General features: G+C 53.9%; 1 protein-coding gene across 4 annotated transcripts; it reads right to left on the bottom strand.

Annotated features, from left to right (window-relative positions):
* Positions 1 to 1,603: 1,603 nt before the first annotated feature.
* Positions 1,604 to 24,444, bottom strand: UBA1 (ubiquitin like modifier activating enzyme 1). Of its 4 annotated transcripts, XM_073901853.1 has the most exons (27): positions 20,951 to 21,165; positions 16,521 to 16,643; positions 16,254 to 16,370; positions 16,061 to 16,119; positions 15,793 to 15,961; positions 15,570 to 15,704; positions 14,417 to 14,523; positions 14,070 to 14,160; positions 13,824 to 13,956; positions 13,206 to 13,303; positions 12,985 to 13,131; positions 12,653 to 12,829; positions 12,427 to 12,531; positions 12,259 to 12,339; positions 11,731 to 11,886; positions 9,883 to 10,048; positions 9,540 to 9,736; positions 7,426 to 7,490; positions 6,989 to 7,184; positions 6,213 to 6,287; positions 5,904 to 6,093; positions 4,260 to 4,348; positions 3,875 to 3,967; positions 3,532 to 3,723; positions 2,254 to 2,355; positions 2,043 to 2,143; positions 1,604 to 1,927 (listed from the first exon to the last, which is right to left on the bottom strand). In XM_073901853.1, the coding sequence occupies exons 3-27, from the start codon at positions 16,368 to 16,370 to the stop codon at positions 1,792 to 1,794; spliced, it is 3,177 nt and encodes a 1,058-aa protein (XP_073757954.1). In that variant the 5' UTR covers positions 16,521 to 16,643; positions 20,951 to 21,165; the 3' UTR covers positions 1,604 to 1,791. The 4 variants fall into 4 exon arrangements, with proteins under 4 accessions (XP_073757954.1, XP_073757955.1, XP_073757956.1 ...); XM_073901854.1 differs by lacking the exons at positions 16,521 to 16,643; positions 20,951 to 21,165 and adding an exon at positions 24,302 to 24,444; XM_073901855.1 differs by lacking the exons at positions 16,521 to 16,643; positions 20,951 to 21,165 and adding an exon at positions 23,480 to 23,582.
* Between the last annotated feature and the right edge of the window lie 1,120 nt (positions 24,445 to 25,564).

Here is a 25,564-nt window from a genome sequence, read left to right on the forward strand (position 1 = left end):
GACAAAAGTGTCTGGAGAATCAAGAGCTGTAATGGGGGAGATAGTGGACAAGGAGCTGGGATAGTAGAGAAAGGGGGCAGAAAAAGTTTGTGTTCGGGGCGCCTGGGTGACTCAGTCATTAAGCGTCTGCCTTCGGCTCAGGTCATGATCCCAGGGTCCTGGGATCGAGCCCAGCAGCATTGGGCTCCCTGCTCAGCGGGAAGCCTGCTTCTCCCTCTCCCACTCCCCCTGCTTGTGTTCCTTCTCTTGCTGTGTCTCTGTCAAATAAGTAAATAAAATCTTAAAAAAAAAAAAAAGTTTGGGTCTTAAGATGGTAGCAACAGTGGACAAAGGTGTGGAGTGTTTGGGGGGTACTCTTGAGCAGCAATGGGAAAGTATCTCTGGAGGGAAAACCTCTCCACTTGACCTAAGCAGTTAGCATCACCACTAAGTAGATGCCAGAGGTAAAGCACTTCAGTCCCCAATGTCCTGGAGGGGAATAAAAAGGAAGTATGGAAGGATGAGATCACCGAAGCAGAGTAGGCCAAGGAAAAAAATAATCACGAGGGGGAAGTGGACAAGGGCACACACTGTGCCTGGGGTCTGGAGCTGGCTCAGGAGGCAGCAGATGTGGGGGCAGGCTATGATGAGTGTCAGGCCGGGTTCAGGAATAGCTTGTGCTATTCCCAGTACCCAGGTTTGAATGAAGGAAGGAGGGGTCTGTTTCCAAGTGGGAGGAAGAAGTTGGGCTTCTGGCTGGGTGAGGGAAGAGATATGAGTGGCATCCCCAGGCATCAGGTGGCCAGTCTGATTGGTGCTTTCAACTGTCTGGAGTGTTCCGTCAAGACCAAGGACAAGCATAGGCAGCCCTGCAGTCCTGTTGGGGGCCGGGGCGGGGGGTGCCGTGCTGAGCCTGCTCTAACTAATCAACAACCCACAGCTGTCTCTCTTCTCAAAGGTAGGCCGCCTCGGGACAAGCAGACCAGGCCTGAGGGGGAGCAGGGTGGAGTGGGAAAGGGGCTTTTCCTCCACAGATGTTCTTAGCCAAATATTTTCATTAAAAACTGCGAAGTCTACATAGTTACGGACATTCCTCAGTCCAACAGAGTTGTTTAGGCCCCCCCTGCAGCTGGGAAGTTGAACAAGGGCACCACAGGAACCACTGATGATAAAGACTTGTCCAGGGGCTCAGTGCTTTAAGCCAGATAGGAAGGCATCTGTCCCCCCACCGGCCAGGACATAAGCCATGCTGACCAAGCCCTGGCTGACGGGTCGCAGTTAGCTTTCTTCTTCACAGGAGGAACAAGGTGAGAGAGGTTACAAGACTTACTCAAACACGACTACTACCTCTCAAACTCAACACGGCAGGGAGTTAGGAGCTGGAGCCGGACAAGGTGGAATTTGAATCCAGCTCAAATACAGTCACACAGACCCAGGTACCTGTGCCCTGTGCCTCCATCTCTTCCCAAGCGGGGAGGGTGGGAGGAAGAAGTGGCAATTCCCACCTTTTCTCTGCCCAGGCAACTGGCACAGCTAGGGTGGGGCTGAACCCTCTGGGCTACCACCTGAACCGACAGCTCCGGAAGTCCCTCCCTTCCCTAGAAGCACCAGGGCATGCCACATCTGGGTTAATAATTCTTTATTAGGATCCAGGTTCCAAACAAGGTAGAAAGCAGCGGCAAGAGGGGTGCGGGGCGGGGGGTGAGGAGGGAACACCAGGCATGGCTAGCTGGGCCACTGCCAGAGGCCCGGAGGGAGCCCTGGGCTGGAGGGGGGCGGGGCTGGGGCCAGCCTACTGCGTGTGGACGGGGGTCAGCGGATGGTGTATCGTACATAGGGGACCTCAACGTCCTCGCCACTCTCGTCGTTGCAGCACAGCTCAAGCACCAGCGCCCGCACGTGGCGGCCCAGCTTTCGCTTCGACACACGGCTCACGATCTCAGTCATCCTGGGGGGCGGGGGAGCAGAGGCTCAGGGAGGCAGGGGCAGAGGTGAAGGGCAGTGAACGGAGGTGGAAGGGCTGCAAGTGGAGGCCCTCCGCCACCCTCCCCCCCCCAACTCACGGCTGATCCAACCGTTCTTTGAGCTTGGCGGCCGGCATGAAGAAGGAATAGAGCATGGACACACCCTGGGACAGCATGGTGATCTCCAACTTGTGCTCTGTCTGGGGGGGGGGGGGGGGGGGGACAGCAGCGTCATGGGGGTGGACGGCCCAGCGAGCCCCGCCCGCACCCTGCCCGCAGGTGGGATGAGAGTGAGGGAGGGGGGTCTCACCTTAAAGTAGTCCAGGAACTGTTTGAGTGTCATCTCCTCGCCGTTAGGCTGCAGCCCCTGGACCTCAAAGCGATCCCACAACGTCCACTCCTGGTTATAGTACTGCGGGACAAGGAACGGGGCTGATGGGCTGGGGGCCACCACAGGGTCCGGCCCCGTCAGTCCCGTCCTCACCCGCCCACCACATGTTAGCTCAGGCTAACATGCTAAGTCAGATCACAAGCCCCTTTTGTCAAAAACGTGCGGCTTCCGTCGCACCTTGAGCACTGACACCCTTCAGTGACCGATGACCGACGTGGCCCAGTCGCTGGGGTCCTGCTCTGTTCTCATCTCCTACCGCCCCTCATCCTTTCTCTCACTCTGCTCTAGTGACTTATTCTTCCTCAAACATGCCAGGCATGCTCCTACCTCAGGACCCTTGGAGAGACTCATCCCTCTGCCTGGAATGCTCTCCCCCGCCAGGAGCCTGCGTGGTCTGCTTCCTCCCCTCCTCCAAGTCTGGGCTCACAGGTCATCTTTTCAGCAGGGCCTTTCCTGACCATCCCACATTTAAAGACCCCAACCCAAGCCCTTGCCACCTGGTACTCAAGTCTTCCTTACCCTGCGCTCTTTTTTGGAGGTTCTAAAATAATTTATCCTGTTATTTATAGAATCTATTGCACAGGGGCGCCTGGGTGGCTCAGTTGGTTAAGCGACTGCCTTCGGCTCAGGTCATGATCCTGGAGTCCCAGGATCGAGTCCCGCATCGGGCTCCCTGCTCAGCGGGGAGTCTGCTTCTCCCTCTGACCCTCCCCCCCCGTCTTATGTGCTCTCTCTCTCATTCTCTCTCTCAAATAAATAAATAAATAAAATCTTAAACTAAAAAAGAAAAAAAAAGAATCTATTGCACAAGTACAATCCTAGCACCTCCAAGAGTATCTGGCACACAGATGCTCAGTAAATATTTGAAGGGAATCAATGAATGACGCAAGTGAAAGTATTTACCGTAATAAGCACCAGATACATGTTGGTTGCTATTCTTATGTTACTAATAATCTCCTGGAATGCAATTAAAAAATCCCATCTTTTCTGAGGGCTTCCACAGGCAGATTCAGACCAGTGCTTAGCACAAAACAGGGTCAGTGAATAAACGAATAATGTGTGCACAAAGGGGGTAAGTAGGTGCATGCTGACAGAAACCCTCACCTGGTGACAGGCTCTGAAAGCAGACTAAAAGCGAGCTGCTCTACAGAGAAACATCCCACTCACAAACCCAGCGGCCCTGATGCAGGCCCTTACCTGGTGACGGGGTGCGGCAAGGGGTTCAGAGAAGGCAAAGAAGGGCAGGGCCAAGTTGAGGAAACCATTCTTGTAGGAGTCCAGCTGTCGGTGCCCATGCACCACTTTATACAACTCCAGACACACAAGACCAACCACAGCTGCTGTGGTCGTGGCAATGGCGGGGATGATCTTCCCTGCAATCAGCTTACTCTGTGAGGCAGGAAGGATCAAGACACGTGGTAGTTAAGGTAGAAGAGGCTCAGAGCCTACACTGAATGAATGGAACGTGGAAAACTCAAGCCGGGGGTGGGGGGGGGGGGGGGGGGGGGGGGGAGTGGAATCAGGTCCAGACTCCCCTCACCTTGTGCCGGTCTGCAGGGGGAATGTCATAGTTCTCTGCCCGGAGGTTGGATGCAGCCACAATGAAATCCATATGGAAATTGCTGTCATCATCCTGTTAGTAGCAGGGGAGGGAGAAGGGGAAGGACGGGGAGATGATGAGAGGATCCGAGTCGGGGGAGGAAAAGGATTCCCGGCCCCTGGGGACACCAGTATCCTCCACTGCAATTACCCGCAGGGTTCTCTTAGATCACAAAGGCATGGCTGGGAACATCTATACGTTCAGGGCCATGTGGCAGGCCCATGATCCGATCCCCGTAAAGGCCTGCGGCTGCCTCCAGATCCCCACAGACCCGTTCTGTGTAGCCATCCCCCTCCCCTGCCTGCCCAGGGACCCGACCTAGCACCTTCTCAAAGTCGATGGGATACATCTTGAATCCAGGGAGCTTTTCTGGACTGGGCAGTGTGGCCTTGAGCTCCTCGAGACGGCTGTCATCTGCAGGAAGAAAAGGACACCCTGACTCTTTAGATCCCAGGCCAATGTCTGAGGTGGAAACGGGAGCCGGGGCAGGGGTGGGGGCAGGGAGAGCAAAAGATGTTCAGGTAGAGAACACTTGAAAGGGAAAGTTATCCTGGGAGAGAGGAGGTGCAAGGCGGAGAGGCAGAGCAGGACACGAGAGCACAAACCTGAAGGAGACAGAACGGGGGCAGGTATGTGGAGAGGGAGCTCTCCAGAGACCCTAAGGAAAACGTCAGGAGGAAGTGAACATGGACAGATCCAGAGATCTGGCTGGGAGATCCGTAGATCTTGGGGAGAATGTTACAGAAAGAGGTGGGGAGACATGGAGAATACGGGGGGGGGGTGCGACAGGGGTATGAAAAAAATATACAGAGGGGATACTGGGGTGGGGGGAAACGCAGATGTGGAGATAGAGGAAAGATACGGGGAGGGAAAAGAAGATATGAAGAGGGGAGAATGGGGGCATGAGACATGTAGATGTTACGTATCCCATACGCAATTACGTATATATCATTTATATACATTTTATGTATACCTTACGTACATCACACAGATCTCAGGGCACAGTTACGCAGCTATACGCATGTGTGTACATATGTACGTGAGGAGAAAAACAGGAAATACAGGGATGAAGCGAATGGAGATGTGGAAGGAGAGATGGGAAGAAACATACGGAGGGTAACATGAGGGGGTAGAGATTTGGGAAGGGAGATGGGGAGCCAACGGGGGAGATAACAGGAGAAGGGAGAAGACCGATGGAGAGGACGATGGGGAGCACGGAAGGTAATGCAGGGAGAGCCACATAGCTGCAGATGCTGGATCTAGTCTGCGGACGGGGAGAGGTACGGAGCGGAAGACAAAAATCCACAGACTGGGGGGTCAGCAAACTACAGCACTGAGCCCAGGTCAGCCCGCCAGCTGCTGGATCAATAAAATGTTACTGGAAAACAGCCACACACGTTCATTTACACATTGTATATGGCTGCTTTTATGCTTCCACCGCCACAGGCGATTAGCCGCAGACACTCTATGGCCTGCAAAGCCTGGGAGTCACTGTGTGGCCCCTCACCTAACATGCAGCATGAGCTGAAAGAAAGAGATGGAGAGAGATGCGGAGTTGGAGGGGAGAGACGTGGAGAGGAAGACAAGGAGGGAGTTCTGGGGAAAGATATATGGAGGGCAGTATTAGGGTGAAGCAGCATACAGAGGAACACAGGGGCCAGATGTCAAGGCAGAGAGACCACTGGTGGAGATCACAGCCCCCGGAGAAACATAAAAAAAAAGAAACAGAAGTTCTTTTTTCCAAGGCAAACACACACAGAAGACCAGAGAGTGGGGAGGAGGAGTGAGGGAGACAATCTGCCCCAACCGACCGACCTTCCTCATACTTCAGGAGAAGGGAGGCTCAAAGGAAGGTGCGGGGAAGTCCCAGGCCTGGGGCAGCAGAGCAGAACCAGGGGCAGAGAACAGGTGGGGAGGCTGGCCTGGGCAGGGGCAAGGGGGGTGGTGACTCCTGGCCAAACACCCTCACCAACTGAGGCATTGGCGCTTTGCAGCTCCTGGTCAGAGACGTGGATCTTGACGCCAGACTTGGGAGTAAACTCGGGGACCTGCACAGACCGTAGGAGTGTGGCCACAGCATCTCGGTCCTGAGAGCCCGTCAGCCCATAGGTCTGGGCAAACAGGTTGGCGGCAGCCATCACGTAGTCCAGATGCAGGGGCTGGGGGAAGGCAGGGCCCAGGAGGGTGAGGACATCGGCTCTCGCCTGATGCGTCTCAGCCTCCTTCCCTCCCACCCACCCTCCACCTGACCCAAGAAGACCCCAAGGAAGAGACTTACATTGTTGACATCAAAGGTGAGCGGGTGTGGACAGCGTTTGGGCCCAGACCAGAACGGAGCTCCCGAGCTCGTGAGCTAAAGAAGTAAAGAGATTTTTGAGGGGCAGGACTTGAGGGCTCTCTAACAAGCCTAACTCCTGGCTGGGCACACACAGGGCCCTGGAGTCAGTCATGAAAGACCCAGACTGTAGGGTCCTGTAGATGGAAGTTCTGATGCCAGGCTGAACCAGGGACCTCGCTGAGCAAACAACTACCAATTCCTGGGCACTCGCTTTGTGCAAGATATGCAGCCATTTCACAAACTCTTACGGACTGCCAGGCATTGTACTAACTTACTATTAGTAAGTACCAATAAATCCTCACAAAACTCCCCGTGAGATAGATTACTATTATGTCTACTTCGCACGTGAGAAGACTGAAGTGCAGAGGAAGTTATGTGACTTGCCCAAGTGCAAATGGAGCTGGGAAGCGAACCCATACGGATTCTTGTGCTCTGGACTACAAAATTTCTCCCCCATAATCTGTATGGCCCTGGGAGTCTAGCAGGGCTCAGAGCACGCCACAGGCAAAGGAAACAGAAACACAAGTCTCCTGCTCGAAGGCAAGGCTACAGGAAAAACGGGTCAGACTTAAGCCGTCTTCTGAGAGCCCCATGCCCTGGGGTACAGGCCACAGCCAGACTCTCGATCGACTGGGAAGAGCATGTGGAGAGCCCACAGCAGGTTCCTATGTTGGAAAAACGCATTGCGCCAAACGGACCTGGCAAATGGGCATTACCTGGTCGGGAGGGAAGTTATGCAGCAGCTGCCGGATGTTGTTAGAGTACTGGGTGTGCCAGTGGTGGCAGGCCCAGCTCACGCAGTCGGCCCAGGTCTGTGGCCGCTGCAGCACCAGGCTGCGCTGCACGGCCTCCAGCACCTCCAGGGGTTGGGTGCCCGCCAGCCGCAGGGTCCGCTCCACAAACTTGGGGTCTCTATCAGGAATTGGAGGGGGTCAGAGGGGCAGGATTACACAGCGGCCCTAGGAGTGGGCTCCAGGGCCACCCCACTTTCTCCATGGAAAGCTAGTCCTGACCCCCGGCGATATGAGGCCCGAGCCTTCACTTGCCTCATCTGCAAAGTGTGCCTGGTGCTGGGTGTCACTGGTGCGGAAAGCAGGCAGGATGCCTTGGCGGGCAGGCAGGGGATGGGCTGAAGGGGCACCTGGATACTTACGTGAGGTACTGGTTCACGTTTTCTGCCGGCTGCTTGAAGAGGCCTTCAAACTCATCCCGAGCCCACTGTAAGACACAGAGCAGATGGACGACATGGAGTGATGGTTGACAACTGGGGATTTGTCATTAGAGAGACCATCAGGGAATGCATCCAAACAGAAGAACACCGCTGCTTTGAGAAAAGGGAAGCCCTCTGTCACTGCTCCCCAACCGTCCCCACTCTCCCACCCTCCGGCGCCTCAATTTAAAACCCAATGAACGAGGGGCGCCTGGGTGGCTCAGGTGTTAAGCATCTGCCTTCAGCTCAGGTCATGATGCCAGGGTCCTGGGATCGAGCCCCGCATCAGACTCCCTGCTTGGCAAGGAGCCTGCTTCTCCCTCTCCCACTCCCCCTGCTTGTGTTCCCTTTCTCCCTGTCTCTCTGTCAAATAAATAAATGTAATCTTTAAAAAACAAACAAAAAAACCCCCAATGAACTTGATTTGGGTGGTGGTTATACTAGCCTATGCGTGAAAAAAAAAGATTCTTAAAGATCTGTGTGCCTTACTAGCGATGTTATATCTCGATTAAAAAAAATTTAGTTCTATTTTACCATAATTAAAAAAAAAAAATTCAGACCCAAACCAAAAACGATTGCCATTCAGGCCCTGGCGCTGAGCAGCAAACAAGACAGACGCTCTGCACTCTGAAAATTCCCAAGGACAGTAAATGCATTCACTGGTGAGGGAGTTTGGAGGAGAGAGCATCTAGGTTCAATCCCCAGCTCTGCTACCTAGTATCTAGTTCGGGGACTTCAGAAACACACGGCAACACTTACCTTCACACCCTCCTTTCTAAAACAGATACTGTAACAGTAATGACTGTGGTGGGGTTGCAAAGAAAGAACGAGCAACTACGTATCTACTGAAACTTTCCTAAACCGGCCACAGATACACAGTAAATGCCCAGTGCTTTCTGAACCCGGGAGGCCGACACTGCTATTAGCCCCATTTCACAGAGGAGGAGTCAGGCACGGAGCGCTGGAGTCTGAAATCACACACAGCCCAGTGAGAGAGCAGTGGGGACACAAATATGAACATGCCCACTCTGGAACTCCAGGCAGAAGGGAAAGTGGCCGAGGAAACCGGTTTTTCCCTATTTGGTTCTCACCCCCACACTCCTAACTAAACATTCTAAACAGTTTGTTCCCGAAGACAACAGGGTCATTCTCATAGCACAAGAGTTTTCCTCGGGCCGCCCTTGGGTTCTGGTTCGTGGCCCTGGGGCCAGCGGCCTAGGTGCGTTCACTTTGTAAAAAGTCAGCCTGATGATAGGAGCACTGGGCTGTACAATGTATGCACACGCATCACACAAACAGAATCATCCTGAGAAACAAGCAATAGCTGTGCACACCTGAAGAGGAACTAAGCATGAAAGGCCTAAATAACTGCAGGAGGTAATAAGAAATTACCATTGTGTTCAGCATGAAAGTAGGCTCTTGGTTAGACAGCAGCAGTTCTCACCTGGGAGCGATTTTGCCCCCCCCCCCCCACCGCCACCCAGGAGGGGAGGGGGATATTTGGCAACGTCTAGGAGACATTCTGAGTTGCTGCAACTGCAGAAAGCTAGTGGCATCTAGTGGGCAGAAGCCAGGGATGCTGCTAAGCACTGGACAGAGCAGAGGACGCCAGCCCCCACCGACAAAGAAATATCTGGCCCCAAATGTCAATAATGCCAAGGTCGAGACCCTGGTTATGCAGAGCGCACTTCCCTTGCAGAAGCATATTAGATTAAAGAGGTGTTATGATATCCATGATACATTTCAGCACAAAGAAGGAAAAACACAGCAATCTAAGAAAAAAATGTGTCAAAACATTAACAACTATTAAATCTAGGTGAGGAATGATATTTGAGTATTCATCATACCACTCTTTGTGTTTCTCTACATGTTGAAAACGTCTCAAAATAAAAAAAAAATGAATGAATCATTCTAGAAACCCAGGCTATTGGATGAGAAGCGAGGGAGGAAGGTTTCAAGAGAAAGCACATCCTGAACTTTAGGCTTGTGACACCTGAGGGGGCCTAGTGGCCAAGAAGGTGCCTGCCCCCACCCCTCTCCCCCCAACAGCTGATCACCTGCAGGGTGTGCTCAATGGCGTTAGGGAAGTTCTTCAGAGTGCAGATGGGGATGGACTTCTCAGGCGGATCCTGGCTAGAGCTGTAGGACTCTGTCAGGAAGGGGATCACCACCTGCACGTTGCCCTTGGTGCCCAGTGTGCCAGACTCCAGCAGCGGCTTACGGTAGTACACACAGCGGCGGTCCATGTACATGCCTATTGGGGGGGTGGGGGGTGGGCAGACCGTGTGTGTGTCAGGAATGTCAATAGAGAATGTAAAGACAGACACCCCTAATACATACACACGCGTGCGTGCGCACACCACCTCTGCCCCTGACCTCCTCGCCCGCCTCCAAACTCACGGGCATCCACATTGTCGAGGGCATTGGCCACACCATCCAGGTTTTGGAAGAAATCGTCATCATAGACGCGCTCTGTGTCAGGGCCCACACGGTTCTGGTGGCTTGTCACCCGGATGTGCGGATTCATCTGACGCACAGCTGCAGCAGCCGTGTCAGACTTTAACTTCTAGGGGGACGAGGGCAGGATGGGAACACAGGGCTCAGCTCTTCATGCATTCACCCAACAAACTTCTATAGCGCGTCCTCCTAAACACGGATTTACTTAATGCCCGGGAAGAACCAGGTTCTGAGTTCAGAAGGCTCCTCAATTTAGCAGGAGACAGTGTTCGACAGCGCCACATGGCCAGGGCTGGGACAGAGATGGCAGGGGCTCAAGGAAAGGAAGCAGTGAACAAATGCAGATCAGAGGCAAGAGGCCAGCCACTCTGTTTCTATGCCTACCCAACATCTACTGTTCTTTCAGATAACAGCACCCAGAGCTGGGATCCATCCTCTCAAACAAACGATCCTTTCAAAGGCCAGGTCAGGTCACGTTCCTCCTCTGCTCAACTCTCCCCCTGGCTCCCCCTCTCCACAGTGGGGAAAAGGAGTTGGTCCCCACTTCCCCTAGCTCATCTCCTACCCCTCTCCCCACCATCAGGATCCTGGCCTGGAGCGCTCTGAACCCAGAAAAGGGGGGCTCTACTCCCTTCCACCCTCCAGGTCTGCAGAACCGAGCCCTTCCCTAACCACTATAACCAAAACTGCCAACCCATCTTCCGGGGGTGCCTGACTTCCCTTGGCTTGCTTTTGTTGTTTCCTTTGCGCAGCACTTATCAGCGTTAACTCCAAACCTCACACTTACACTGTGTTGCTTGCTTATGGTCTGCCCTCCCCACTCCAGAAGCTTTCTTTCCTCGCTGTATCCCAAGTGCCAAGAGCAGTGCCTAGGCCAGTGGCTACCTGGTTACCAAGTCAATGAATGGCGAGGGGAACAGATCCTGGGCAGGCACACATGGCACTGTCACCCACGGAAGGCTTCATAGCTCGAGCCGTGTACGGCCCGGGGTCCATCTGGCAGGGAAGAGTGAACCTAACACAAATGTCCTCCTAGGGAAGGCCTGCTGGCAAAGCCGGCCCTTGGTTGGCACCTGGGAACCTGGATTTCGGGAGGGTTTGCACCATGCCTTACCTGGTAAGGGTGGGTGGCTCCCTGTGCCTAGACTGCTTATGCAAAATACGGATTCTGCTGAACTCCTGCTTTCCTTCTGGGAGGCTGGAATTTGGGTACGTGCCCAGCAGAGGGTGCCTACGTGACCAGCCCATAGTAAAAGCCCTGGGCAATGAGTCTCTAATGAGCTTCCCTGGTTGGCAACATTTCACATGTGTTGCCACAACTTGCTACTGGGGGAGTTAAGTACATCCTGTGTGACTCCAGGGGGAGAGGAGTCTCGGAAGCTCACGCCTGGTCTCCCCCAGGCTTTGCCCTGGGCGCCTTTTCCCTTTGCTGATTGTGCTCTGCATCCTTTTGCTGTAAAAAATTCATAGCTGTGAATACGGCTATGAGCTCAGTCCTGTGAGTCCTCCTAGTCAATCATCGAACTTGGGGGTGGTTTGGGGGACCCCCAACACACTGTCCCAACCAGCACTGATAAGAGGTCAAGGAAAAAAAAAAAAGAGATGAAAAATGGCAGATCCAACGCAAGGATACTCAAGAAACGTTTGCTGAATGAGTGAGGCAGAGAAGCTGAGACAAAGAGCTGAAGGAAAAAGGTGGAAAGGCCTCCCGCCTTTCCAGAAAGAATGGAAACAAAAGACAAAAGGAAAGCCAGAGGACAAAATCCCACCCCCTCTCCCCACCCCACTCACCGTGACGTCCCAGGGCCGGAACAGAAACTGCCGGTTCAGATTTGACTTCTCAATAGTGTCCATGTCGGTGACAACAATTTCTCCGCCCTCCCCACAGCCCAGCCCAATCATGGCGAAGTTCTTGAGCAGCTCACAGCCAATGGCTCCTGCACCCACCTAGGAGGCAGCCGAGAAGAGAGACAGAGGCTGGTTGGGGTAACACAGGTGACTGTGACGGTACGCATTATTCCTCACCCCCCCCCCCCCCGAAGACAGCAGGGGAGGCGAAGTGGGGCTAGTGCCACATCCTCAAGTCCCAGAACTCTAAGAAATAACCCAGAGCCATCTGAGGGAAGGCAGCACCGGGGTGGGGGGGACACGACACAGAAGGACGCACCAGGCTTTCCCTTGAGATAAAGAAAGTGGCAAAAGGCACGCAACGGAGGTACCAGAACCGAAAGCCCTTCCCTCGGGAGGCAAGAGACTCCAGAAGAGGTGGCCAGAGGCCTGGGAAGGTGCAGGTAGAGAGCCTCTAAGGGGATCACTCACTAGGAAGTACTTCTGCTTGCCCAACTTCTCTTGCAGGTCAGAGCCAAACACGGCCACCTGCCCATCATAACGGTTCTGGCGCTGAAGAGTGCGAAGGGAGGAGGGTCAGAGGGGGTCCCGCCAGAAATGCCCCCAATGATGTCTTCCCCGTGGGCCCCACTCGCATACCGGGTGGCACTTGTCCTCCGTGAGGGCCTCTTTGTCCTCCGGGAGACACTCCAGGGCATCAAAGTATAGCCACTGCATTATGGGCATAAACTTCCCAGAGCAGGCCTGGGGATTGGGGAGGAGAGAGGAAGCAGTCAGTGGTTAATTGGGACAGACGGACAGTAAGTGATGGAGTCGGGGAGGTGCCCGGCCCACCCCGACCCTGCCCTTCTCTACCCACACTGACCTTCATGACCTCCTGGGCAGCCAGGCCCCCAATGAAAGCGTTTACGGGTGCCAGGTCCCCAGCAGCCACATAGGCCAGCTTTCGGATGAGGTCCTCGTCCAGGTTGTCCTGCTGCACTGCCCGCAGGGCTCGCGCATTCATGGCCCGGGCTAAGGTCACCAGCTCTGTCGCATCTTCCTGGTGGGGCAGAAGAAACCAAGAAGGCACCTGTCACGCCACTGCGGGAAGAGGGATGGGGAGGGGAAGAGGGGCGGGAAGAGTAGACGCATAGAGGAACAGTGGGCCTTCAGTGCCAAGGTCACCTGCCCTGGTTGGCCCACCCACTCACCCACCTCATTGCGGGGCCGAGGGGGCCGGCCATGCTGAGCACAGAACTGGTGTAGGGCCTGGAAGCCAATGTGCAGCTGGGCGGGCCGGGAATACTTGGCAAAGTCTGTCATCACGAAGTCAGGCTCTGCCAGTGAGGCCAGCAAGGATTTCTGTGGGGGACAGGGCATCAGAGCCTAGAAATGCCCAGAACCACCCCTGACCCCCCACTACCCACCACACTCACAAAGCTGATCTTCTTAGGTACTTTGACCTGACTGACAATGCCTCCACGGATGTAATCGGAGAAGTTGGAGGTGTCACAGATGCTAAAGGTGTAAGGACCTAGGTAGACAAGGAAGGGATCAGGCTACCTGCCCTCCCTAAAGCCCAAAACACCCCGAGATAAGGGAAAAATCCATGGATTTTCAGGGAGCTTGGTCCTCGGGAGGCAAGACCCCCACCCCAGGTTCTACTTGGACATCAGAAACCATCTCCCCTCTGCCCAAGATCCAGGCTCAGAAGCCACGAGACCCTGTGCTCTTGGATCCAAGTCTACACTCAAAGACATTCTCTGCTCCCTGCCCACATCAGCTCAGACATGAGTGGATCCTCTGACCTCCTCTGTTCACACACCAGAGACTTCTTCCTCGTCAGCGCAGATACCAGGGACCTATTCTCCTACGAACAGCTCAAACACGAGACAGCACCTCTACCCCAGGCCCACCAGCTCTGGCTAGACCCCGGGGGGGGGGGGGTCTGTCTCTGATTCATCTCAGACACCCAGCATGTGTCTGTCTCCCCTCGCTCAGAGCCCTGGGTCATACCTCTTATCATCCCTGATTCCTCCACAGCCCTAGCTCACCCAAGACTTTGATCTCCATGGGCTGACTTCCGTTGAGTTCAACCATGCCCTGTACTTCTGAAAAGGAGACAAAGTCGCCATTCTCAAACCCATGTCGGGCCTCATCCAGGCAGGTGACCACACCGGGGTTGTCCTGATTATTAAAGGAGAAGTGAACCTCAGAGGCGGGTTCAGGGTACCAGGAGCAGACAGAAAGCCTGGGGCTGCCCACCCGCCTGCCAGGACCCCTGAGGCTGGTCTCCTCACCTTGGTGACCATAGAAACCATAGCACTGAGTGGCTGCTCCCCGTTGGAATCTGTGAGGATCATTTCCTCTCCAAAGTCACAGAAGAGCTGCCTGTAAAGGGAGGCAACAGGGCTGATGCCCCAGAGTCCCATGCTCACGGGGACCTGCGTGTCCCCTGAGATGCAGCGAATACTTGCTGAGCAAATTCAGCCCATCACTGCGGGGAATCACACAGCCCTCATGTCACGTGGGGAGAAGTGGACACACAGAATCCAAAACCCGAGTGGCTGAGGGGCAGGGCGGTGACAGCTCAGGGGTCTTGGTCTGGGCCTGGCAGGGGTCGGGGAACCAGGGTGGGGGCACTCACCCAAACAGGCCCCGCGTGTCTGCCACTACCAGCTTGATGCCACGGTTGTGACAGAACTCACCGACCCGCAGCTGGTCCTCCAGGGGAGTGTTGGTGAGGACCACCACCTGTGGAGAGGTGGAGGCTCAGGGCAAGGGCCCGGCACTGGGGCAAAGGGGAGAGAATAATGGAGGAAGACTGGTGCCTGGGGCCGGCAGGCGGGGGAAGGTGGGCTCAGAAGAGACTTTAAAGCTTTCAAAGTATTTACCGCGGTTCAGTAGATACTTCCACAAAGTATCTACTATGTATCAAATTCAGCCAGGGTAAGACCCAGAGAAAAGGGAAACGCGAATCCCTGCATTCCTGCATCAGGGCAGGCAAGGTAGCCGGCAAGGCAATGAGGCAGCCAGGAGGAGAGAGTGTGGAGAACAGGGAACTCATTTACGCACCAACACCCACTGCCACCCGCCTACAACCCTGCCTTGCCCCATGAGACACGGGAGTAAACCTCCCTCCGCAGCCCAAGTCTGAGCTCACTCCTACCACACCCACTCGCTCCCAATTCTCGAGATAGTGCCTGCTGAACCAGGTGCCTTGGGACTTCGCTCTCTGCCGGAACGCCCACCCTTCCCCGCCAGGGCCAGCTCCTCCAACTACCTCAGGCTCGGCGGCGGCGCCCTGGCCCACCGGGATGCCCCAGGGCAGAATCTCGGCCCCCCAGAGCTCCTCTTTCCGGCTCAGTTTTTATTCAACAAACAAGCAGACGGCCCTTAGTGCGTGCCAGCTGGTATCCCAAGCACTTAGCCCTCACAAAAACTCAATGAAGTAGGTACTACTACGGGTCCCAAGTCCACAAACAAGAACAAAATGAAGCAGAGGAGATCCAGTGGCCTGCCTGAGGGCATCCTAGTAGAACTGGAGACCCACGCCAGGGCAGTCTGGCTCCTGCCTGCCACCACCACGCTCCGTGGGTCTGCCCATTCACAGCCCTGCCCCCCCGAAAAGGCAGGTCCGGGGTCTAAATCCCACCTGCGTCCCCAACACGAAACCTGGCACAGAGGCTAGCCCATTTACCAGAGAACTAATGAACAAAGCAAGATGGACTGGGAGAAGAGTGGGCAGGAGGCTGGGCGGTGCGCCCCCCCCCCCCCCCCCCCACCCCTCCGCAAGGTACCTGAAAGCCACTAAGGAAGTCGTCAACCAGAGGCCCAGTGTAGGCACTGACAGGCACATAGCTGTTGAGCTCGGCGAGGCGGGGCTGGGAGACCTCAGCCCGGTTCTTACCAATGTCCTCCTCCCGCAGGTAGAACTGCAAAGGGGAACCAGGGAGGAAGGGAGTGGTGGCAGAGCCCGGAGGACTAGCACCTCTGCCAGGGAGAAGGGCTGCCAAGAAGTACCTGGGAGGAGAGGTCAGCCCACTGGGCAGTGCCCTGGTCATGCAGGGTGACAGCCTTGACCCCACCAAGGATGATGTTCTTGGCAATCTCCACGCCCAGGCCCCGCAGGCCTGACACCAGGACGCTCGAGGTCTGGAGCCGCTTCATGGCCTCATGGCCCAACACGTACCTGCCAGGTTGGGGGGTGTTCCGGGTCAAGGTCTGGCCCTCCAGACCCTGTCCTCCCAGTGCCCCTCCCGCTGCTTGGCCCAACCTAGGCCCCACTTACAGCTGCCGGGAGTAAAGGCCCTCATCTATGTCTGCTTCACTGCCGTTCTTCGCCATTCCCTAGGAATAGAGGAGAAGAACAGGTTTGGGGAGATACAGAAGAGAGCGTGGACAGATGCACAGTGATACGGAAGGCTCTCCCACCCACCACTCCCACCACCCTGCCCGCCAGGGTGCAGAAAGAAGACACTTACGTTGGTTGGCACCGAGGGCACTTCGGACAACACGGAGTGGGCAGGGGAACAGTTAGAACCCGGCTTTGGATCAGGCCCGGACACGCGACGTTTCTTGGACAGCGGCGAGCTGGACATCTGGAAGGGAAAAGGAGGGTCAGAGGTGAGCCTGGGGCATGTGAGTGCTGCAGCTGGTTAGTGGTGACTGTCGGGGGAAGGGAAGACTTAAGGGCTGGTATCTCCATTTTACGGAGGAGGAGGCAGGTACAGAGAGGTGAGGTGACTTGCCCAGGGTCACACAGCTGTCAGAGCTAAGATCTGAACCCAGGTGGTCTGGCTTGCAATCCATGCTGCTGACCACTAGGCCATTCGCCTTTCTCCCCAGCCCAGCATGAGGGAGAGACTCCAGTCCTGCAGGGTGAGAGGAGTGACATGAAGAATGTCCTTGTGGGAAAGTCAGAGGAGGCTGTAGGCTCAGGTCAGACCTTGCCACTCCTTGACAGACCTCATTTAAGCCCTGTGGGCTTGGTTCCCTCACCTGTGCAACAGGGCTGACAGGGCCACTTACCTACCCCACGGAGTTGCTGAAGTGATGAAAGAGAGCCCAGACCACAGAGCCTGACACAGAGCGGGCAGGCAACAACAAGCAGCCGTTCTCCTCCCCCTTAACCCCGGTGACAGGGGCGCAGGAGGGAAACGCGGCTTAGGCTTCCATCAGGGTGGCATGATGGCGGGAGACACCTTGCCAGAGACCCAGTCCCCAGAGGGGCCCAGGGAAGAGAGTTTTCCAAAGCCCACCGCACCCCTCCCCCCAGCTCTGGGAGGGGAAAGGCCCAGGCCAATGAAAGAGGTCACGGGGAGAGACAACACACAACTTCCCAAGCCCTGTCTGCACGTGGAGCCCCTTAAACAGGTTAACAATAATGGTGGATGAACATTTATCAGGAACCCTCCCTGTGCCAAATGTCATACTAAGTAAGCACTTTATGAGCCTTGCCTCACTTTGTCCTCAGGGCGTCTCTGTGAGATCTGGACTACTATCTATCAATAACATCCCCCAACTCACACCGGAGGAAAAAAAATTCACTCGGGGACATGTGGTGACTTGACCGAGGTTCCCACAAACACAGTGGCCAAGCGGGGCCCGGACCAGGACCTGCTGACCCTGAAGCCTAGGCTGCCGCCGCCTGGTATTATCACATTTCCTCCCCTCCATGGTCCTGACCCTGCAAGGCAGGGTTGAGCACCCTTGCCAGACAAATGAGAAAACCTGAGCTCATGAGGTCAAGTTAACCTGCCAAGCATCACATACTGGGTCCCAGAGTCAGAACAATAGACAGAGCCTGCTGTGGGAGTGAAATCTGTGTGTGACTGGATCCACATGCCGGAGACAACAGGACCCTCGACCATTTCCCCTCACCACCAATGCTCTCCTAAGCCACTGTCCTCCTACCCTGGGCCTTTTCTGACCCTCCCCCCCATATCACACTGAGCACCCCCAGTGTACCTAAGGTTCCATCTTGGCACCTGTCACACTCTGACACTAGGCAAGAAGACAGGAGCTCCCTCCCCATCATCTACCAAGAGCTCACTGCCCGTCAATCACAGGGTAAAGGGCTTTGTCCAATCCCAACAATGCCCACGAACGAGATAACCTCACGCCCACAACACAAGAAAGAAAAAAAAAAGGCTCGGAGAACTCAGTCACTTGCCCACAGTCACGCAGCTGGTGCGGGCCTGTTTGCCAAATGCCTCCTGGGAGAACAGACTCAGGATCAAGCTCAGGACCCAGCCCACAGGGCTAAGGGATGAGGTGTGAGGGAGGAGGACCCAGAAGGCAGGAGGCTGGCTAGGGCCCTGGAGCCAACCAACCTAATTACTGGGAATGCAGAGCACTAACCTAGACAAGAAAAAGTTGGTGAATTAGTGTGGAGACAAAAGCAAATCATAATTTTTCCATTTACTGACTCTGTGACCTGGGGAAGGGCTCTCATTTACTGAGCCCCATTTTCTCAAAAGGCAGGGACAAACAGAACTATCCTCAAGAAGCTGCCGAGGTTAAAAAAAGTCAACTTCTGTGGTCAGAACTCAGCGACTTGAAGACCTAAGCAAGCTCCTCCCTGGACACCTGCAGTGGCCTCCATTACTTAGTTATCTCTTTGCTTTGTCACTGCTTTGCTCGTCTGGGACACACCATCTCGTTTACTTCCTAAATCAGAGATGACCCAGGGCCAGAGAGATCTTTAATATCTGCACTTTTTATCTCCACATTCCTGTTGCTGCCAGCAAGGGTCTAAGCAGGTTTTGGGTAACTGTTCCAAAAAGATTTCAACTGCAGAGATTTGCAACAGCCCAGTCTCAAGGCAAGCAGGAGGATTCTAGGGCAGAAACCCCAGAGAGGAGCTAAAAATTCCCCCTACCCCCAGTACAAAATCGATACCCTTTTTTCCCTTCAACATATGCTCAGGCCCCAATTAGGACGCATATACTATCCGTTCTTCAGCAAAGCTGAAATGGGGCTGAGAGAGTTTCAGAACTTGCCTGAGGTCTCCACACTGGTGATTTTGAAGCCTGAGCATTCTCTACCACCCAAACCAGAGAAGAAGGTTTGAGGCAGGAATCCTGGAGCAGGTTTGAGAGGGGGCAGGCACAGGGTCAGGTTATCGAGATGGAGAAGCTAGGGCACAGGATGCTGGGGCCTGTCAAGCCTCCTGGGAGGGATTAACTGAGAAGTCCCTGGGAACATAAGAGAAGAGTCAGGAGGTAGTTGTTTGAGCCCATGGAGGCTCAGAGGGAGATGGAAAAGGGGGTTAGAAGTCATGGGAGGCGGGCAGGGGAGGGCCAGGCCAGATTGTTAAGACTCATATCTGGGTCTTTGGAAAGGATCTTTGAGGGAAAGGCCAGGAAATTGCACTACAGGCCCCCTGAGGCTGCAAGGAGGTAGGAGAACAGTAGCTGGGCCGCATGGAAGCTACACAGGGAATGGGTGGGGGATTCTGGGGCCCAGGGAGGCTGCAGGAAGATGCTGGGGTCTAGGGGGAGGTGTGCTCTCCATCAGGAGGATGCTGGGGCTCTAGGGGTCTCTGCAGATGGATGCTGTTGGCACAGAAAAACCTTTTGACCAAAAATAACAGGGACCTGTGGGGAGACAGGTGTCTCTGACATCGATGTCAAGAGTCCCAGGAGGCTATCTATGAAGGTGAATGCTGAGTCCTAGGGTAGGGTTGGGGAGGGATTTCTAATGGAGCACAAAGGCCTTGTGTCGATCTCTGATTCGTACATGCTAGGTACAGCAGCTGCTCTAACAGAGTGGAAAGGGGAGGCTGAGCCCAGACAGTTCTGGCCCTAAAAAGTTCAGTAAGCAGATACTGGCTAGGTCTCCAAGTAGGATTGGGTTTCTCTGACCAATTATGTGGAATCCCATGGAGGCTCTGAGAGTAGATGCTGAAGAGGAGGTTTTCTACTCTGACTGAAGACAACTAGGCCTGTTGGAAAAAGGGACATCTGACAATGATGCTGGGGTCTTACGAACCTGAAGGCCTCTAACTGACGCTGGGGACCTTGAAAGACTCTGAGGACAGATTCTCAGGCCTGATGTGAGGTTAAGGGATCTGTGAGAGAAGCTGAAACCCCGGACGGCTTTTGAAGGCAGATGTTGAGTGAAGGGTGGGGTTTGAGGTGAGTCTGATGGAGGCAGCTGGAAGGCAACAGGGTCTGCAAGGGCAGGTGCTGGCCGGGGGAATCTGTGATGGAGAATTATGTATCCAAACAGTTCCGCCCTGGTATTTGGTCCTTCGGGAGGCTCTGAGGGAACATCCTGGGAGTTAGGAGTGTGTGATCAGGGAGCTGCTGAGGCCCACAAGAGGCAGTCTCCAAAGAGAATACTGAGACCATGGAAAAGGGCATTCCCTCAAAGTAGAGGAAGTCTCTAAAAGCGGATGCTAGAAATGAAAGGAGTCTCTAAGGGTAAATGTTGAAGAGAACCTCTGATTAGAAATGCTGGGCCCAGAGGGCTTTCTGATGGAAGATGCTAGGGCCAGGTTGGGGTTGGAGATGTGGCGAACCGGTCTCTGACATGGAGGACAGGCCCAAATCGTCTTTCACAGGGTCTAGTTTCCTTGGAGGCTCTAAGGGCAGATAACGCCTGTGTGAGTTGGGGGAGGAGGCAGAGCGATCTGAAGGAAGCTGCTAGAGAAGACTTAGAGAAATGAAGGTCCTCCCGGGGGTCTAGCCCCTCTTGGAAACTGTGAGAGCCAATACTGAAGGACTAGGAGGGTCTGAAAGAAGACTCTGGGGGTAGGGCTTTAATGGCATACATTGGTGGGAGGCTTCGACCAGGAATGTCAATCCCGTAAGTCTCTGTTGGCGACTGAGAGGCGTTCTGAGTTGCGATACAAGGTTCAGGACAGGGTCCCGGTCCCTGACTAGGAATACTGGGCCTGAGTCTCCAAAGCCAGATCCGCGGGGGGGGGGGGGGGGGGGGGGGGGCGGGGGGATCTGACCCCAAGGTCAGACTTCGGAGCGCGAGGGCTGGTCCAGGATGGGAAATGTCGACCCCGCCCCAAGATCTGTCCCCCTCCCTCCTCCCCACGGATCCCTAGCATCCGAGTCACCACCGCCCATCCCGACATCAGCCTGGCCCAGCGCCGACCCAGGTTCATCCAATGCTTCCCGAAACCCCTGCCCCGGCCAAGGCGCTGAGAAAGGCCGTTTGTTACCAATGCCGGTTCCCCGGGTCGCGCCGCCGCCAACTCCTCTAGGAGCCGAAGCCAAGCCCGGCCGCCACCCTCCTCCTTCTCCTCCTCCTCCTCCCCGCCGCCTGGGCCGCCTAGAATCGCCGCCGCCTGGGCCGCCTTCTCCTCCCCCAGCCGTAGTGGCAGTGCTCGTTCCAGCCACCTCCTTCACCTCCGCCGCCGACACAAGATGGCGGCCGCAGAGCCTGAGGCCGGAACAAAACCTTGAGCCCCACCCCCAGGAACCCGGATGCAGGCAGGCCGCGCCCATTCATGAATCATGTATAAATGTTCCCGGCCCGCTGTAACTCATTCGAAGAGGAAGAGCTCCACCTGGTGGCGAAGGTGGCCACAACTAGGAAAACAAGTTAAAAAAAAAAAACCCAAAAAACCATAGAAGCCACGACCCATGGAACGTGAATAATGAATACATTGTTGCAGCCAGGCTGACAAGGAAACTAAGAAACGACCTCAAGGCTACATTTCCTGATCATGAATTATGCATGAGGCCGGGTGGTTGGTGGACTAACTCCCGGCAACCAAAAAGCCAATGTTAAAACACGGCAGCCACGCCCCGCTGCTCATGAATAATTAATGATCTTATAGCAGCCCGGAAGCCAAGGAGACCAAGGCCACATCTTATCATGAATAATGCATGAGGCCCGGTGGGCTGGAACAAAAGGTACGGGTCCGCCTATTGCTTCATCTAATACCCTGTAAGCAGGGAAAAAGGGCTACCACAGGGAAAACACACTCCCCCGGCTCATAAATAATGAATGATGCTGCTGCAGCAGCTCAACCTGGAAACTCAGAGAGGTCAAGAAAGGTCCCACCTAGTTACTTATGAATTATGTATGAGGCTGGATGGACAGAAACACTCAAGACAGCCCTGCCCAGCTAGTAGGGATTATAGTACTCCAGCCAAGGCAACACAGCCACGCCTTCCTGTTCATGAATAATGAAAGCCGATGCTGCAGAGCCACAGGGGAAACCCAGGGGGAAGTGTAGCTGCCTTCTCCCCACCCCTGACTAACATCAGGGCTGCCTTGGTCCAACCGAATCTAGACTAATATGCCTTTGGCAGGTGCTTCAGTTTCCACAACTGTAAAATGGGGATAGTAATAGAACCCATTTACCTCATGAAGGCAAAATGTGCTATTATGAAAATCAGAGAATACGGATTAAGGTGTGAGCTAGCAGTGCTGACACAGGGCGATGTTAAATTTAAGTATTATATATTAACATAAAAGAACTATGTAAATATATATTTATATTAATATAAAATTAGTTATGGGTGAGGGTATACTCAGCCACTAGAGAAACCCCCAACTTGGGGCATTATTTAAAAAACAATGTCTTGACCAGGCAATGAAATCTTATTCAGGACTAAAAAGAAAAACCAACAAACAAACAAAATGCCTTGAGACAACCAACCGCCTAGAAGGACAATGGAAAACAGAATGCTAAGGCCACCAGTGTCCACTGAATAGGTAGGATAGAGGACCAGGTCACCAGAGATACAACTGTATACCAAAGCCTCAGGCTCACAATAAGCACCCAATACATTTCTCTCAAATAACAACAGATCATGTTAACAGATCGCATATTATGGTGATGTGTCCTTTCCATGCATTGTGCCACTGATCTCAGGAATGCAGAGCAGGAAATCGGTTCCTTCCTGGCCTTCAGGTCTTAGTTCAAAGGTGACCTCCTTAGAGAGTTCTTGAACCCTCACAAAAATCATTTCCACCCACCGGTGACTAGCTGTGTGACCTGGGGCCAGAGACTTCACTTCTCTGGGCCACTGTTTCCCCACCCATAAAATGAGAACAATAGTAACCTACCTTGTGATGGAGTTTAAATGAGTAAATGGGCAGAAAGGGCTTAGAACAGTGCCATGCACAAGTGCTATATGACTAAAACTAGTAGTAGTACAGGCCATTAAAGTGGTGGTGGTGGGCGGGGGGGGGGGGCGGAGGGAGACATTATGGCATTTGATTAAGACTACAGACTCCGGAACTAGATTGACCAGGTTTGAATCCTGGCTCAGCCACTCACTGACTGTGAGTAACTAACTTTAGGCAAATTACTTAGCTTCCCGGTGTCCCAGTTTCCTCATCTATAAAATGGGATAATAACAACCTATCTCCTAGGATTGTTGTGGGGATTAAATGGGCTAATAAAGTGTGAAATGAGTGTAAACTCATCTGATTATCATTATGCCCATACCCATTGTCAGGCTCACGGAAAGATTTGCCAAAGATCACACAGCTGGCAAGGATCGATGGGATTTGAATCTAGAGCCTGTGTTGATAATCTGGAGTTACTGGGCCATAAGGAATGAACAATGTAGGAGGCCTCCTCCCTTCGCTAGATTTAAGGCTTAAATCCTGGAACCTGTAAGGGAAAGCTAACAGCGGGTCATGCAGATGAAACCGTAAAAGCTACGCCCCTCATGAATTATGCACAATTACGCCCCTAGAAAAGCCACAGAAAACTCGGGGCGCTATTCACCTTTCCGATTTATCAGTGAGTTGTAGTTTGCCCGGCCGACTGCAGGACTCGCCTTCAGCACACCCCTCCAGCACGCTGATCCGCCCCCTCGTGAATAATTCACAAGCCGATACTTCCTGCGGACCAGGTGCGAAAGAGGCAAAAATGGACTTCCTCAACGGCTCCACCTCCTCATGAATAATGAAAAAGCCGCGGCCAACGAAGGCCCGGTAGCACGCTGTCCCCTCGGGAAGAGCCTAGCACACTGGGTTCCAGCGTCCCTTCCACAGCCTGGCCTGGGGGTCCCTCTTCCTAAAACTGTGTTGGCTCCGACCTGTCCAGTCGCCTCGCCCCGCGTACCCAAGCGCGGGGGGACCTCATCATAGAACCAGAGGTCACAAAGGCCATAGATACATCCACAATGCCACGTCGGTCCCGAACGTTCCCACTGTCACAGGACCTTTCGTGAAACAAGCTGTCCCCAAATGCCGCCTTGACTTCAGGAACCTCAAACTTCGCCTCTCCCTTTGGGGAGTACCCCCAAATCCTGCCTCATGGACAGAGAACTCATACAAGGACCTTAAGGGTCTCCTCAAACATCCCCCTAAACCCTGCCTCCGAGGGGTATACAAATCCTGCCTCCCAGTGATACTCCCTAAAACAGACTCAAAATCCCATCCCGGTGTCCCCAAATGCCACTTCCTAAGGGACTCCTCAAAAACAGCCACCCCGAAACGCCATCCCGGGCCCGGAGCTCCAAATGCGCCCATTAGGGGGTCCCCCAAATTGAGCCCCCTCCCCCGGATGCTGCCTAGGGTTTGGGGGCACCGTGCTCCAGCTCACCCCCTGCGCCGGGCGGAAGCCTCGCCTTCCTGCTGGAGATGAGCCGAAGCCACGGGGCAACGGAAGAGCAAACCAGCTCCGTCGTACAAGAGCCAGAGTTTGCGCGGAGCTCGGAAGCGCGGGGCCTTGAAGGGCCCCCGGTTTGGGATGTACCACAGATGCTTAGTTAGAGGGGCGGCCGCCCTTGCTCCCGCGCCGTCGGCGCCCGTGTCAGACCCAGACAACCCTGTGGGTTGTGGTACTTCCCGAGCGCGCGAGGCATGCTGGGGGTGGTAGTCCTGTCTGGTGCCCGGTGCCCGGTGCACGTGGTGGGCTACAGCGCCCAGAGCATGGGAAAATGTAAACCTGGGCTGTGGAATTCCAGGATCTGTGCTCTGGAGCGGGGCGGGGGGGGAACGGGAAAAGGGAGTGGAACGTGGGGTACCACCAGATGTAAAGGCACACCCATCCTACAGATGGGAAGGCAGTCAAAGGAGTTCATTCATTTGACATTTATGGAGTTCAAGCTGTGGGCCAGGCACTAGGGATTCTTTGCTTGCCCTCACGGAGCAGACGTTCTAGCGAGAGAGATAGACCATAAATACAGGAAATGAGTAAAAATTATAGTTTCTCATACAAATATTTATTATGATAGATGACTGTGTAAGTTATATGTAATAAAATATACATATAAATACATAGTTGACAAAACATGATAGCTAGTGTCAATATGTAAATAATTTACATTGTATATAGTAAATGTCTTAAATACATTGTATGTACTCTATATTCATTCTATATTCATATATTCATAATATATACTTAAATATATATGTAAATGCGTGTTGTATAGATGTATGTGACAACTGCCAAGTGCTATGGAGAGAAATAGAACAAGATAAGGGGAAATCTCTGGGGTCAGGTTGCATTTTTCGTGTGATCAAAGGCGGTCTCGCTGAGGTGATGTTTGAGCACCTTATCCCAAATTCTATATCCTGTATCCTGTCAACAACCTCCAAATTTATTCATTTGAAAAGGATTTCTTGAGTGCCCACTAAGTGCAGAGCACTGGGAACACAGCAAAGAACATAGGAAGGAGACTGCACATGGGGAAAAGCATTCCGGACAGAGGGATCATCGGGTGCAAAGCCTTGAGGTTGTAAGTTCCTGTCTGAGGAAGAGTGCAGAGATCTGTGTAGTCAGAGAGGAGTGCGGAAGGGAGAACACTGGTGATGAGCTCTGAGGCCGGGTCAAGGAGGGTATTATAAGCCAGGCTGAGATGTT

The sequence above is a fragment of the Callorhinus ursinus genome, unplaced genomic scaffold (genome assembly GCF_003265705.2).
Source record: "Callorhinus ursinus isolate GAN/ISIS: 27379988/994484 unplaced genomic scaffold, GSC_fseal_2.0 scaffold16, whole genome shotgun sequence".
NCBI lineage: Eukaryota > Metazoa > Chordata > Mammalia > Carnivora > Otariidae > Callorhinus > Callorhinus ursinus.

Coding starts and splice junctions, on each gene's coding strand:
- UBA1 (XM_073901854.1), bottom strand. CDS start 16,370: ATGTCCAGCTCGCCGCTGTCCAAGAAACGTCGCGTGTCCGGGCCTGAT. Junction 13,132..13,205: donor TACCTAAGAAGATCAGCTTT/GTGAGTGTGGTG, acceptor TGTCCCCCACAG/AAATCCTTGCTGGCCTCACT. Junction 11,887..12,258: donor GCAAGCAGAAGTACTTCCTA/GTGAGTGATCCC, acceptor GCTGCCTCCTAG/GTGGGTGCAGGAGCCATTGG.